Source organism: Fulmarus glacialis, unplaced genomic scaffold, assembly GCF_000690835.1.
Source record: "Fulmarus glacialis isolate BGI_N327 unplaced genomic scaffold, ASM69083v1 scaffold8810, whole genome shotgun sequence".
NCBI classification, from domain to species: domain Eukaryota; kingdom Metazoa; phylum Chordata; class Aves; order Procellariiformes; family Procellariidae; genus Fulmarus; species Fulmarus glacialis.
The window spans coordinates 43,461-59,925 of record NW_009187075.1 but is presented as its reverse complement, the minus strand read 5'-3'; the positions used below and the strand labels follow the sequence as shown (position 1 = coordinate 59,925).

Here is a 16,465-nt window from a genome sequence, read left to right as displayed (position 1 = left end):
TGAAGTACAGGTAGGACAGGGAGTACCAGGTGTCTGCCAGCAAAGGCCTGTGAAGAGGTGACAAAAGGGGAAGAAGCAGCTAGCGATGACCAACGGCTATGTTTATATGGTCTCTTGACTGTGCCAGCAAAATACAGCTGATGCTGCAGTCGGTATGTGATGGCAGTGGTGCGTGCCCCCAGCCCGCTCAGGGGTTACCGGCTGCACCCCAGAGGCACGCTGAAGGCTGGGGCTGCATGCTGTGCCAGAGCGCAGGCTTAGGTGGTAACCGTGGGGAAAATACCTGTCCAGAGCCGCTGTGGGAGCCGGTGTTGTCAGCGCCTCGGTGCCGTTAGCCAGCGTGCAGTTGAGAGTCGACAGTTGCAGAGGAATGGACTTTGTCGGTGGTGCAGGGTAAATGAAAGAGCCAGTACCAGCCCAAAAAGCTAAGGTGATCCCAGCTAAAAGGCCGCCGACAGCACCCTTGGCAGGTATGGAAAGACACTGTTAAAGTGATGCGTGGGAAGTGCTTCTCTGCAAACGTGAATTAGGCAGGAGTAGGTGGTGACTGGTTACAGTCTCTGTCAGTAATAAATCAGTTCTGTTCTCTCGACCAAGGTATAAAACATGGTGATTCACTGTCCTCTAGTAATAAGAGTTGAAGCAAAACTGTGATGATCAAAACTGCAATGTAGAGTTTAGTTTTACTTCTGGGTAAATGTAATGGGGACTGCTCATGGGGCGATATGAAATGAGCTCGTATCATGTTTTGCCTGAGTTAGCAAAGGCAGAGCAATTGAAATCATTCTGTGCGTCCCAAGGTGAATATAGGCTGGGGCGAGTATTGAATATTTTTGTTTTCTTTTTAATGAAATAGAAGAAACTCAGAAATAAATATAATTTTAAAAAAACACTCATGTAGATCTAATCACCAATTATTCCACAGTTGGGTAGAGTTAAATTCAAATGGGATCAATTCAGACAGTGAAAAGGGACTTCAAAACAGATCTTGGACTCCTCGGGCTCTAAATCTGAAAAGCAGCCCAGAGACTAAATCTAAAAAACCCAAACAATTTTCAAGATGGAGTTTTAACCAAACAACACCAAGAGTTTTTCTTTTAGATAAGGATTTTTTTTTTTCCTTACCTTCCAGTTAGCACAAGGAAACACAATTCCCAGGGTAAATAATCCCAGCATGGGCCCCCCACACATCCCGTGGATGGAGAGGGAAGCCTGTGGATGCAAGGAAGAGACAGGAGGTTAGTGCAGCAGCTGGAGGGAGCGTGCGCCGTTCTGGTTTCGGTCTGTAATTTTCAGTGGGAAATGGTGGGGGAGAAGGGACCAACAGTGATTTCGGTGCACAATTAAAGAAAGAATCACACTCAGTATTGTTTCCCAGCAGTGAGTAAATAATGAAGGAGTTGAGGGATTTTTTTTTTTTTTTTTTTTTTCCTAGTTATTCCTCTCAGCAGAGTGTCCACAGAAATTGTTCAGGTAATTTAGCAGTCCCCAGGGATGTCAGTCTTATTCATTGCACTTCTGTTCATTCACGTTCAGTTCACTGCATTTCTGAAGGACAAGATACCTGCACAACTCCTCCCAGCAGCGATGCTGCTGCAGCCATTGAAGTGCACAGGACGCCATATAATATACCTGGAAAAGATCAGGCAGCGAGGTTGTCAGTGCTGGTTAACAGTGTGGGCAATTTCTAATTCATCTAGTGTCCGAAGTGACCAGGCAGCATGGAGGAATTTGCACTTTGGGCTTTGATGTTTAAAGCGGACCATTAAGCACCCAGCAGCGTCTTGCGTGAAGTCTTGCTGGGTTTTTGGTTGGTTGGTTTTTCTTATGAAGCAGAACTTAGCAATGAAATTAATTTAGAAGTTATGCCTCGTGTAGAAACGTTTCTGTTTCTGTTGCCTTTAAATAACACTTTGAAAATAATCTAATGAATGGATTGAGCAATGATAAACAACATGGCTTTCTTCCTTTGGCACCAGTTTTAACTTTGTGGTAGACAAAACTCTGTATGTAGCAGTCTTGAGGAAAGCCAGCCAAAACTCATCTTCTGTGCTAGCACACCTTGGTTTCAGAGGTAAAAATGATCTCTCTAGGTCCCAAGTGCAAAAATTCAGTAGTAAGTGAAAAAACAGGAACAGAGAAGGTTGGAGACAGTTACGGAGTCAGAGAAAGTATTGGTTTGGCTCTTCTGTGATCTTTGCCAACATCAACAAATGGTTATGATATTATTACAATATTTATAAAAGAGTTATGATATTACTGCAATACTTGTAAAAAGTATCTTAAAAATTCAAAGCACTCTGGACGCTTGACATTTTGATGGTCTGTTTTTCATTTGTCTTTTTTACATTTTTATTTTTCTCTGAAAAACTCTGAACAACCTGCTTATGCAATACTCTGAATAGAAATGTCTTATTGGACAACTATAAAATAATAATATTTAGTAATACTACTATAGAGCAACGTGGTAGTAACTACATTGATATTCTTTCTGTATTGTAAAGAAGATCCCAGAGCATTCCCCAGCATTTTCAGTAGACAAAACTTTTCAAAGGATTTTGAGTAGCGCACCATATAGTGCACACGCTTAATTTTACTGAAGCGTCATGCTGACGTTCATCCTGAGAGCTTATAAAGGGTTATGCTCCTGTGGAGGTTTCCAAAGCACAAGTGTGTTTCTGAAGTGTCTCTAGACAGTGCTCTTCACTACTCACAGAACTGCCCTCAGAGTCAATTGAGAGTCTGAGACTCTCGAGGCTCTGAGTATATAAAATCCTGCCCTAATTTCTCCTGTAGTAGTAGCAACTGGGGGGATGGACACCTTTACCGTTAAACAAATGGATCCCATCTGGGTACCTACATAACCCTTTGCTGATCCATGTGCTCATCTTCTCGGAGAGGTTTGGGAAACCTTTCTTGACCAAGTCTTCGAAGGTAACAGTCGCTAAAGCGTTGATGCTGGCAGCCACCGTGCTGTAGAAATGGAGAAGAATGTTAAGTAAATAGGAAGCAATATAATCTGAAATAAAGTTGTATTTATAGAGAAATGCTGCCTCTTGTTCAGCATTAGTACTATAAAATGTGCAGTTCTTGAAGAGTATTTTTCATGTACGCTGCTGGTGCTCGTGAGGTTTCTGTCCCTTCTGCGATTGCTAGGGGCCCTGCTTCATGCTGGCACAGAACAAGACAGAAACTCATCCTAATTGACCCTTCATTTTACCAAGCTGCAAAGACCTTCAAAATATAGACATATTCCAGAATAAAGATATCACTCCCTTAGAAGTTAAAGGATGTGCAATGACCACTAGTGACACCCTGTTCCTCCACAAAATGCCTGTCTGGTTTTCTCTCATAACTGAAAAATACACACTAGGAATAGTCTGACTCTTTTAGCTAGGTGAGTTAACCTGTGTTTGGTGAACACAATCTCTGTGAATTTGTTGTGACGATATGGGAGTGTCAATACCCACAGCACAGTATCTGGTCCTCGGTGCCCTTAACTGTCTTCTCTTAGTCTCCTGCCAGGAGCAGCCAGTGCCTTTTATGCATGGCGGGTTTTTTTTCTTTTTTTTTCCTGTTTTGATAGCACTGTCTTGCTTTTTCTCCAGGTAAGAGTATTTAGAAACAGCCTGTTGGAGACTGACTCTATGTTATTTGAATAATGTCACTGTGAACTTGAATCTTCTCTCTTTCTAATGTCCTATGAAGTATTGGTGTTTGGCCTGTAGAGGGTAGAAACTACAGTAACGTGCAGCACCCCCCTGAAGAACACACAGTTTCTAAAGCTTCTCTATGCAGACATTTCTCTTCCTAGTCTAACTCTGTTTCATGTGCAGATAGACTTGCTGAAAAGCTCTCTATCCCTAACTATGATATTGTGGCAGTTGGATTGAGTAAAAGCAATTTCACCATGAGCAGCTCCACAGGTGTTTCAGGAAGCTGAGCTCTTTTACAAAAAGAACCGGTGTTTCCTCAGTTTTTGTACCCTTTTGACTGTGTTGATAATGTTATTCTAAAATGTATTTGGGATAAAAAGATACTGGAGAAATGGAGGTAGACTTCGGCATAAATACAATGTAACTCAACAAAGCACTACTGCTTCTTCCCAGAATGTGCTAAGAAAAACAGCTGGGCTTTTTTAGGGTTTCATGTTTTGACCTCGTTCTGGGTCCTCAAGAAATCAATGGTACGCAGCTAAAATATCATTTCAGATTCACAGACCTTAGTGTTCCACTGAATGCACAGGCAACAAACAGTCCCGGGACTCCTGGCATTGAAGAAAAAATGTCCATAACAAAATACGGCATGAGCTGGGGTAGAAGGAGCACAAGAGCAACACAAACAATTAGTGAAGATTTTCCTGGGTAATGGAAGAGAAGTAGCTGCAGCTGAGCATGTTGCTAAATTCTGGTTTTGTTCCAACTAACAAGGGGTGTCAGATTTTGAGCGAAGGGGATGTCGTTCGGCAGAAGTGGTCAATCAGATTAAAACTGCCGGAGTGCCAGAATAGATACATTCTGGCCCCGACTGGGCAACCACCTTAGTGCCTGAGCGCTGAAAGGACATAAAGCACCCCACAAAACTTAAACTGTCTTTATACATGCCATGTCTGGGCCCAAAGCAGCTCCTAATTATAATAATGGGTATCTGTACCTGATCAGGTGCTGAAATGAAATCAGCAGTCCAAGGGTCACAACTCTTGTAATGAGAGTACATCACCAAACCACAGAACACTGCACACACCAGGACTGTCCAAAGTCCCAATAAATTCAGATAAAGTGCCCTAGAACAAAGGAGAGAAACTCTATTTAATACAAGATAAATATAGAAAAGCTGTTACAAGTTAGTTATTTCTAACTTTTTAGAGAGACACCCTAATCAAAGCTAGCTATATAATCTCGTAAAGGCATCACCAGGATAAGATATAGTGTGTTATACTGATTTTAAAAAACATGAAAAAATACAGCCTCTTTATGCTCTCGGGCAAGGTTCTAGGTAACTCTGTGCAGCTGGAAGAGACTGATCTAAGACCAGTAACTGGTAGGCAGAACAGGCTGCACCGAGCGCTGGGTCTGTCCCTCCTGCCCCTGTAAGAGCAGATTTTTGTCTGTCGGGAGTTGTTGTTGCTGTTCTGCCTTTAAGCCACGCAGAGTATTATTTTGCATGGATTCTGTTGTGGTTGCAATGTGCCACTTCAGGTTTTTTTCACTAGTCCGTGAAACGGGTGTGGGTGACAGCAGCTGCTGTGTGTGGCTGCGGTTCAGTAATCCTGTGGTTCCTGAGAGCTGCCAGGTTTTATAGAGCCTACATCGGGTTTGGACATCACCTTACACAAGGTCTCTTGCTAGGGGCAGTTCAGAGCTGTGCTACTGGGACCCAAAGGTCTTTCAGGACTTGTTATTAGTGATGTTCTCACTTTTGTGACTTCCAAATATTTTCAGAGACTGAATTTCAACAGGGTGAATTCATATAATCCGTCATGACCTTAAGAAAAATGAGTATGATTGCAGCTAGCAAAAAAGCTAACTGCTTGAAGAAGGAAAAAATTACCACCTTAATGCTTTAGCCAAGTGGGCAAGCAATTAGCACTAGGTGTATGAAAAAATCTGGTTGTTAAGTAAAACATGTGTCTAGCCATGCACATACTAATGCTGAACTTGAGGAAGGCAGCAGACTGGAGACCTGTATGTCTATATTGTGAAGTTTCACTTGGTTCTTTGCCATTGATTCTAATTATTCTTATATTTTCGAATTTTAACAACTTATTGATCTCATTTTATTTAGATCATGCCTTGTACTATAGTGCCCCATTAAATCAATAACCACTTCTAATAAAATACAACATGAGCACAATTCCAATAAATACTTTTTTCCAATAAAGCTGTAGTAGCACAACTTTTGTGTGGGCATCTTTTCCATACTCTGCTTCTGAGGATTAATTCAGCAGCCTGACCCCAAATTAATAAACCGCAAGAGTTAGATAGCTACCCATTTTTCTTTCTTGGTTTGTTTATGTCATTTTGGGCCAGGAGAAGTACAACTGTCAGCGCAAAATTAACTACCACCCAATGGGATCCCAATATTTATTTAACATAACTGACAAATTGTTAGTATAATTCCACATCAGCATTTTTGATTGCTAGGATAGGTTAATGACAGGTAACTTACAGTTTAGCGTGCTTTTCTGATTTGCAAGAAATGCATCTCTGTATTGTGGACTGATTAACTCCATAGATCCCTAGCCACGTAAATGTTCCCCCAATAACAATTGTCCAAAAGGTATGTCGTCTCAAAGGATCTACATCAAAGCTAGAAGAGAGAAAGAAGAAATTCAGTTCACTTATTTAGACACACATTTATTTAGCAAGAGGTAGGTGATTTTTCATATCTATCTGGTATGTCCTACCTTCCGAATCAAAGTACTGCGTTGGTAATACTGTTTTCCAGCACAGGTACCATCTAATGTGTATAGGTTTGGAAGTTTTTTAACTTTTCTATTTGAACACATTACTATGAAGTCAGGATAAACATATATCATGCAGACTCAGTCAGAGGACCAATTACTTGAGATAAATCACATTTATAAGGCTTATTACGCTCAGATTTCAGATCTGTATTATATTGCAGCAACAGAGCTGCAAGCCATCCTGCCAGGGACCCAGTCCTCTGCAAGGAACAAAGCCACTTACTAAACTCTAAAAATCCTCCAAACTCTTAGTTACATCATCATGATGTGTTCTTTCCTTTATAAGAAATTTCTTCAGCATTATCTTTTTTTAACAATGAAATTTCATTACTCAGTAATTCTAACCAGTTCAAGTACATCTTTCTGTCTGCTTCTGTCGTCTTTGCAATTCTACTAATCTTGACAGGTATAGCAGATAACTTTTGACCTGCTGTTAGATCCTCTCAGTGACTTGCCTTGATCAATGAACTTTTCAGTCAATGCCACAAACAGCCAAAGGAAGGTCAGTTTACTCTCCCAGTGCTCTGGTGCACCATTGCTAGCTGCTGTGGTGAGTGTACTTAAAACAAAGTGCCAGTTTTATGAAGAGAAAATTAAGGATAAATGCAATTGGAAGGAATAATTGGGCTGTGTTTTTAGCTACAGACAGAAAAATGGCAAAGCTCCCTTTTAGCAGGGCTTTGATTTCTTCAAAGATAGTAACAGAAAGAGGAGTTAAGCTCTCCTGGAAGGTCAACTGCATTCCCAAGAACTGAAGAACTAGGGAATAGACTTTTCTGAGTTACCGAGTTTGTTCGCTAGTAGTATAATAACAAGTCTGAGTATTTTTGGCTTAGTGAGGGTAGGGTTTATAAACATTAAATATACAAAAAGAAAAGTTTTGCACCATTTTTTTCTTACTCAAATATGTTTAGTCGTGATCCTTCATAGGCATCTTCCCAGACTTTGGTCGATCCACCGTTCAGACTAGTTCCTCGAATCAAAACCGTCACGAAGCCAACCACCATGACGGTCATTTGAAATGCATCTGTCCAGACAACAGCTTTTAATCCTCCCTAAAACAAATAGAAACTGTATGCTCTCATCTTCTTTTCTGTTGCTCAAGTACAGCAAAAGATAGAAAGACCCCTTATTTCAGGAGCTCATGAGCTGTATGTATAGCATCTAGCAAATCGGGACTCTTCTTAAACTTTGTATTCTCCCATGAAGGTTGTGTTTTTGGAGGTCAGAAAATGACATAGAGCCTAAATGGTTTGTCCACAGTCATATGAGAATATTTGACCTCCAGTTAAATGCTTTTTTTCTGCCTCCTTTATATGCATTTGAAGAATATATCATGGTGTGGAACAAGAGCTTAGGGAATACAAGCTGGCCTGGGTTTGTACTTCCCACAGCACTCTGTACAATTCTCAGAGCCCAGTGGTCCACAATTATTCTAGCACAGAAAAATAGCTCCAGAAAATTTGCAGTTCAGCTTTCTTCCACTGCTGTTTTCATATCTGATCAAATCTGTGCTAGAGCAACATAATAAATGTTTGCAACAAGGGTGGACTGAAATACTGAAAAAATTCATTAGTGGTAATGAGAACAGAAATTAGGTTGTCTCCTGAGACCCGGTGCTCTGCTACTTCCACTGCAATGTTTATCTTTTTCTAATTCAGAGTCTCATGTTGCTTCCACCCAGAAGTAAAGCTCTCTGTGACCTGTTGATCGTCCTTCCTAGGCTTTATCACTCTGTTCTTGATCTGGGGTGACACCAGAGGCACGTTTTTCATTACAATGTTTTTCAATCTATAACTTGTAAAAGATAAGAAGAATCACCTTCTCAAGAGATTTAGTATGGCAGGGGAAGGTTATCGCCTCCTTATCTGGACTCTGTCTCAAGCTGTCTAGTTTAAACCTTGAGACATACAGCAGAGGATTTGAGAGGAAATATTTTTTTCTCCAAATAGACTTACTTATACCACAGACTCTAAAAGAAATTTATCTCTATGTTCTCCTACTTTAAACTTCAGTCACTTGGATTGTATTTAGAAGCCACCGTTCTGCGATAGTCTGTCATGTTTAAAGGATGGTTGAATTAACAGTCTGTGTTCCAGCTCTTCGGTTATGCCTGTTACGTACCAGAGTGCAATAGAAAGTGCAGACAATTCCTGTTGCAACTACAGAGCCCCAGAGATCAAATCCAGTGACTGTGAAACCAAAGAAAACCAAGTGGTTAGTGAAATGGGCGTAGGCCATCTGAATGGTAACAGAAAAGCTATGATCCTTTAGAAGGATGGGAGTAATTATTAGTTCTAATTTTTTGTGTCCATTAGGAGCTTTGCTGGTTTGTTCAGGTTTCTTAACACTACTGAGTACTGTTTTGCGTTGTTGTTTTCTTGCAAATTGGATTTAACTAACTTTCAAGCATGCAAAAGTAATACATAAGAAGAATAATTGCACAAAGCAAAAACATCATTCCTATGGGACACAGCTTTATAAGCAATGCTTTCCTTCAGTTCTTAGTCCAGAATTTTCTCTTGAGAAATCAAGTTCTTCAGAGAATTCCAAAGAATCCTAAGGAAAAAGCCCAACCCCAAACTAAAGTCCATTCCCTGCAACTAGGAATAGTTTTAACACTAAAACATGCTGCATTAAAACAATTTTGCATGTTCACTTCATAAAGTTACTTTATACAAGACGTACAAATTTTGGTTTGGCTTATATTGAAGTCTCTCCCACCAGGCATAGCCTGTGAGGGTAAATCTATTTGTAAAGGTTCTCTTATTAGCAAAGTTAGTATGGCCTAATAACGTGAACTATCACATAAAATTCAGTTGAGCTCCGGAGGGCGGAAGGAATCTCGGCACTGTGTGAGGTGGGATTGGACAAACTGGATGCAGCTCAGATGACAAACAATGAAAAGAGCCTCCCAACCTCTCCCCAGTCAATTTTGGTGAAATCAGGAATTGGGCCATGGTGATTCCTTATGCCCTATGGCAGTAAAATTACTAATGCCATGTATCATGATGGAGGCTGTATGCCTGGTTTGCAAAGATTAATTGAAGAAGCGTGCGGACAGCAGCACAGCATTCCGCTCCAGCTACAGGGAATGGGGTTATGCCCATGGGAACCTGAACACGGAAGACAGGGAAGGGGGGAATCAAAGTACAGAATATGGTTTTGGATCGTCAGCTTGTACTGTGAACTTTGTCAGGATGTTGAGAAATTGTTCGTTGCTAACCTCTTTGGGTTGTTACTGAGTGCAAAGGAGAGCAGAACAACAAACACGGGGCTCCTGCTAATGTACTGGTGTGAGAGAGATCTGGGGAGTCAGAAGCACAGAGCTACGAGGTGCAGGCAAAAACCTTACAAAACTTCTGAGGAATTTTTTTTAGACTTCTTTATCTATTTTCCTCATTTCATTTATTCTAATTGTCTTGTGGTGTGGGTATTTGGGGTAGCCATGTAGCGCGGCACTGGAACTCACCTTGGTTGAGCGCCAGTGATGGAGCATAAACCACTATTCCCGTGTAAAGGATCTGAAGGAGAAAAAGTTCATGAAAAAAAACCTCAAACATGTATGTGAATGCTCAGTGGTAAGGCTTCTATTTAGAGTGGGGCTCAGAGCAGAATACCATATCTAGAGGTTTCTTTAGATCAGCTTGTATCGTATATGGCTTTCTGTTCCAGCCTTTACAAAATAAAAATCTTTGATTTAATTCTTTTCTGATGGAAGGACCATTATCTGTCTTGGTATTACTTATTTCACCCATTGCTAAGATGACTAGGTGACAAAAATATCCTAGTCAAATGGAAAGAGGAGCTCTCAGGAAAACACGAACAGTGATGCAGAGGTAACTTGAATGGATCTTGGAAATTAAACTTCCCTTGTTCCATTCAATCCCTTTCAAAGTAGCTGACTCAATGCCCTTCACGTGTATGTTCTGACAGAACTGAGGGAGAAACAAAGCCTGGAAGTCAATAAGCATTCAAATCTACTGCTAAAGGTTTTGTAATTAATAAAATGGAATTAATGTAGAAAGAAATGTCTACCAATGTCCCAGAACTTTCCATCAAATACATAACTAATGTAATCTTTTGAGAAACTTGGTGAAGCTTTAAATCAAAGGGCAAAAAAGTTATTTGACGTCTACAATAGTGCCTTGGGTGGCTCCCTAAGTGTTAGGTTGGGTTTTTTGGTAAAGTAAGTAGTAGCAGAAAAGTGGTGGTTTGGGCAGTAAGTAAAGCTAGTCTCTGCTCAATCCCTCCATCCAAGAGCCAGGAGTGTTATTTATTTTATCTACACGCACAGGGGTGTGGAGTGGCTAGTCAGTGTTTCGTGGTAATGCAGAGCAGCACACAAATGTGGAGTCCGCACACACCAGGCAGCGATTTCTGCCCTGTGGGCTGTTGGGCTTAGTCCCAGGGACCTGGCGCTGGGAGCAGCCCTTGCCACGTGCGGCTGCTTTGCGATGGGACAGCCTCACCCTGGTGTCATAAATGGGTAACTGGTGGACTAAACGTACCCAGTACAGCTCGTCTAACTTCTCAAGAAGGACAGAATCCACTCATTTGGAAAGAGAGAGACTTCAAGGGAACATAATGAGACCAAGATTTTGAGAAGCTGTGGGAGTTCAGCACAACATCCAAGTGTCAAAGACAACAAAAACGGCATTTTTAATCCTAAACAGCAGAAAGCTAGAAAGTTAGGAAAGTAACCATTCTTTCTTTTTAACATTCACAGTCCAAGTGAAAAAATTAAGGAAAAAAGAGGACTTATTAAACCATTTCATTGTAATAAATGCCCAGTCTGAGACTAGTCCGTCAAAATAAATGTTAAGTGAAATTAGCATAAACAAGGAGTCAATGTCTCCTTACCGTCTGCAGGATGTAGATCAATGTTGCAGCAAGGCGGACAATCTTGTTAAATCTTAACTCCAAATACTAGGAAAAGGAGGAATCTCAGTAAATTGCACATGTTGCATCTGTGACACAGCTATTAACCTTCTGTTCGCCCTGAGTAACAGCTTGCTATGCAAGTAAAATTACTGGCAACTGGCACTACTACTACGAGTAATGAAAGGGAGAGCACGATAGTTATTACACGTAGAGATAATTACATTCAAGAAATCTTCTCATCAGTAGCATGTACTTGAAGTTATATGTTGGGTTGCAGTGTTCAAAATCTGCTTTGTATCAGGAATAACTGAAAGCCCAGGGGCTACCAGGAAAAGAAACTTCAATTTCAAATGAAGGTATATTCCAACTATATGAAGAGGAAACTTGAGGTCATCTCTAGGAGAAATAGCATAGTTTGGCTCCTGTAGTGACAAAAGTGGTGGTGGAGCAGATGGAGAAGCAGCAATATAGAGGCTTTCTCAGCAGTTGAGCTAAGCTGACTTTCTCTTGTGCTGTGTCTCAGTCCAAAGCCAAATCTGCACATCATCAACAGGAAGGGGCAAGTGGGGTTCTTACGGACGTCCAGGTGGATGTAGAGAGTCATTCCCAATTATCACACAACTGCAGAGGTGAGTAGATCTCCAGCCCCAAAAGCCCAGATTTTAAGCCTGAGTCACCACCTGGAGTCTTTCTGTAGAGTTGACCAAAAAAATGAAATCTGCGTTGCTAACCCTGTGGCAGCGTCCCATGCAGCTTTGGGTGGGCTGGGTCTCTCTTTGGGCCATAGTCCTGAGCGCTCCCCAGCGGACACCAGGCTTCAAGTCTTCTCTCTTTTCCTTCTTATTAATTTTATTCATGTTCATCTTTCTTGTACCTCTTGTATGGCAGACTGTGGGGCTTATTATGCAAATAAATAGCTAATTTACGTAACTTCACTTCTTTCTAAAAATAATTCATGAAGCCAGCAGAGTCATCTTTCCAGCATGCTTGAAGGGACTCTCTGGCTACAATGATACCTTTGGTGGTTCAGATGAGAAAAGTAATTCATTCTCTGATCTTGCATCAAAACCAGCTAGAAAATGCAGTTACTCGTGGCAATTTTACTTTTTTCCAACCTGTAACTGAAATTTTTCCAAATACCCAGGCAGAGTTGTTTGACCAAAACCCCTCCTTGGGCTTGGGCTTAGAGAACAGCCTTTCTGTTACCAGGAAGCTTCTCGCAAACTAACCCGGCTTTCTTCATCCAATTCTTGCTTAGTTGAAACTGCCCACAAACAGGAGCAACAAAATTTGTGGCAGTTGATTAAAGTGACTAAAAGGCTATTCCCAAGTGCTGAAAAGCTGTCCTGTGGGTGTGCAGCTGCCAAGGGCTGCACACTATGCTCCTAGCAATAACATCGCAAGGACTACTGTTTTGGGGTTTTTTTTGGTTTTTTTTTTACTGCTGAACTGTCACATGAAGAAAATGGTGTGTAGCAAAAGAAGAACTGTGTAGCAAAAACTCTAGAAAATTCAGAGGTTGTTCATTTCATTTCCTAGAGAATCCCTGAATTCATTCTCCAGCCCTGACTTTTTTTTTAATTTTTGAAAGAGACCTGCCATCATCATCTTCTTTATCCCTTCCTCCCACCTCAGCTTTTTACATATCAAATAGTCCGCTTTTATAGTGAATTGGACCAAATTGCCAGATCTAGACCAAGTTTGAATTGGACACTATTAAATTTTTTTTTTAAAGTCTGTCTTTAATATCTGCTTTCTAAACCAGAGCGGAATAGTTACTTGTAAGATCAAAAGCATTTGGATACACTTTAAATATTTTCCAAGTGTAACTTAATTTGGTGCTGGTGTGTACACCCTTATCCTATCTTTGCTATATATGCATAACAGGAGCTCTGACCCTGAATTTGTGCTTTCAACTTATGCAATATAAACTAGTGCAACAACTATGCAATAACTAGTTTGAATTAATGCAACCAGTTACTAAAAATAATTAATATATCAATACACTTGTTCTGTAAAACACTGCAGAAAGTCTTCTGTCAGATTTTTCTCTAGAAATATCTATACACATGATACCGACTTTTATGTTAAATAGTACCTTTTTAAATTATTTTTACTTACCTCATAAGTGCTTGTAATGCCAGATCTGTAAAATACAGGTAGAAAAAGTTCGGCAGTAAAAATGATGACAAGTGCATATGAAAGAAAGAACAGAACAAAGGATGCCCCATAGCGATAAACTTCGGAGGGTGTCCCCAGAACGGTGACAGCTGACATGAAACTTGATGTGAGAGAGAAAGCTATTGGTCCACATGTCATCTGCTTACCCCCCACCAAAAATTCCTTTGAAGTTTTCTTTTTCCTCTCTTTAACTGCAAAAAAGACTCCAATGCTAGCACATACTAAAAATAGTGCTGCAAAAACAACATAGTCCCACACCACAAATTTTTTTACTTCTGGAGCTACAAAGTTTGACATAGCACCAGTTGGACAGTTCGCTGATGGAGGGTTCTGGTTTTCTATAGCTGTTGCTCCGAACAGATTAACTCAGTCGACAGCAAAGTTGAAGCTTATCTGCAGCTCATCAATGACAAATAATAAACAGAAAGATTATTCCGCTGGGAGACTTTTTTTTTTTTATCCAGTTCACTTCTAAGGAGGAAAACAAAATAGCTAAGGATGAGTGAGGAAGGTGCTGAATGCACTCAGACCCTAGTGCTACTGGGGTGCTTCTGTCAGGCAGGCTGGAGCGGGGGACTTAGCTGTGAAATCTGTAGTACGCTCCCTTTTTATCTGTGAGGTTTTAATTTAAGGTTAAACATTAGCCTGACACATTGACTTGATCTGATTCTCTTCCAACCTCTCAGCATTTTTAAATAATAAAATGAGAGCAATAAAGAAATAAATAAGGAGAGCAAAATGAAGGAAAGCTCGGTGTATGGACTTATGACCCCACTGGTGAGTTTGTTTTCAGAGGAGCAATTCCTTCATATGGTTAAAAACTAAACTTGAACATCAGCGATAGGGTTCAGAATTGTCCTTTGACATTCTAAGTGTGCTCCTTGGTAGACCCTCTGGAAGTTAAGGCTGTCTTAAAGAACTGGAGCCTTTAATGGTTAAAAGTAACTGTGGTGCTTTCCCCCCACCCACCATAGCCCAGCCTTGATGTCTTTGGGAGCCCAGGGGATCTCCAGATGAGCAGAAGTGTGGTTTGTGCTATGCTATGTTTGAGGACAACTTTCAGTTAGAAACTAATTTTTCACTGACTGCTCCTAACAGCAGTTTTACTTACAGTCTATATGGGTTCATGTAGGAGGTGGCTTATTGTATTGATCCGTGTACAACTTGGTCAGACCTGCAGGATAAGAGGGCCAAAGAGAAGCAGATTAGACAACAGCAACGCTTTTCTTAACTATGTCTTTGGCATAATTTGTTGAATTCAGTTAATTAGGTTTTCCTTGTGTTGTTTGTTTGTTGTTGTTGTTGGTCTTTTTTTTAATAAGTAAATATTCATCTTATCTCTATCAATGCCATGACAATACATTTTCCAAAGAAGCAGGCAATGACTTGTCATCCCAAAGGATTAACTTGTACAAAGAGGTAGTGTGGTAGTCACAGCGCTGAAGGAAGGGTGGAGGGTATGTTTTGGAGACAATCAAGAGATGCAGTAACCCGGGGTAGCCTTTAATAGCAAAAGCCCTTTTCTTCAGCCTTGTCTTGGCTGGGGATGGGTCCCCATTTCTTCTTCAGTCATCAGTAAATGGAGATGTTTTTGCTGTGTCAGTTTTACCCAGAAAATTAGTGACTGTCCAGACCTGAAGCCTTGCCCGTTCCCATCCATCTGCTCAGGAGAAAGATGAGTACATGTTCAGCAACTTCCATTGCTTAGCGTGGAGTGAAAGAAAATCTAGGACAGCCTATGGCTGGAACTGACTTCTTCTGTCCACATGTGCAGCAGAGATAGTGAAACTTTTGTGGTTGATTTTGGTGAGACTGAGTGTAAAACAGGGAGTTGAAAGGCCTATTTCTGCTGCAGAATGTAAATTTAAAATAATTTTTAAAAAAGATACTTCTTAAAAGGCACTGCTTCATTTATCGCTGAAATACTTCTAGTTGAAAAAGTGTGAAGTGCACATTTGTGAGGTATGATCCAGCCCCCTGTGAAAGCCAGGATATCAATTAAAGCCGCACCAGTTGCCATAGCACTTGTTTGTGTGCTGTGACCTGCAGGTAATGCGGTGGAGGGACCAGACAAGAGAGCAATAAGCCAGCTTGCATTACTGTGGATCAGTCAAAGTGAGACAGTATAGGTAATGCTCTGTAAATCCTCATCCAACCACCTCACGGTAATTTGTTTATCTAAGTATACCCCTATCGCATACCCCCTATATTTCTCTTTTGTACAGAACAAATGTCTTAAAGTGTGTCCACTCTCAAAAAAAGCAGCGACTTCCACTTGCCAGGCATTCCTCTGCTTTTGGGGTTTTTTTTTTGCCTTTTTTTTTTTCCTCTCTCTCTCTCTCCCCTTGTAAGTGTAAGAACATGGATGTTTTCTGCAAGTTTTAATTCATACCTACAGAGTCTGATTAATAAATGTCTCTGGCAATGGTAAAAGCCATGCCATTACAACGGTGGGGTTCTAGGGTCAACCATCAACCCAGGCTGGCAGGAGGCTAATTTAATGGGGTATGATAGAGCGTGTAGAGCTAACCAGGCAAACCACGCGCGTGCTTCTTCCCATAAACCGCAGCTGATTGCTAGCTCAGTCATGATGACACCAAAGGAATACACAAAAAGCTGCAAAGAAACAAACTTGAGGGTATTTCCTCTTAAACTTGAGCCACCGAACTGCACCACGTAAGACTGCATCAGTCTTGCTCACATTGCTGAGAGGGTGGAGAACTGTTTGTGGGGCCTGGGATAAAAATTAAAAATAAAAATCTAAAAAAAAAAAAAAAAAAAAAAAAAAAAAAAAAAAAAAAAGAAAATCATCTGGGTCAGAAAGATTCGGTGCCGGTCACGTTACCAGAGAAAGTCTAAGTGGAAGATCCCTGTAACATCCATTCTAGGAAAATAAATGTAGTGTAATATATTATTACTGGCTTGAACACATTT

General features: G+C 40.7%; 1 protein-coding gene across 1 annotated transcript; it reads right to left on the bottom strand.

The window, feature by feature from the left end:
* Window positions 1-4: 4 nt before the first annotated feature.
* SLC5A12 (solute carrier family 5 (sodium/monocarboxylate cotransporter), member 12) lies at window positions 5-13,828 on the bottom strand (the record flags this gene model as incomplete). The annotated part of the gene is made up of 13 exons (XM_009573775.1): window positions 13,472-13,828; window positions 11,330-11,395; window positions 9,939-9,990; window positions 8,591-8,658; window positions 7,367-7,521; window positions 6,169-6,309; window positions 4,654-4,783; window positions 4,222-4,310; window positions 2,861-2,973; window positions 1,565-1,632; window positions 1,126-1,212; window positions 284-462; window positions 5-47 (listed from the first exon to the last, which is right to left on the bottom strand). Coding segments are annotated over exons 1-13 (1,548 nt in total), but the record flags the coding sequence as incomplete, so codon positions are not given.
* Between the last annotated feature and the right edge of the window lie 2,637 nt (window positions 13,829-16,465).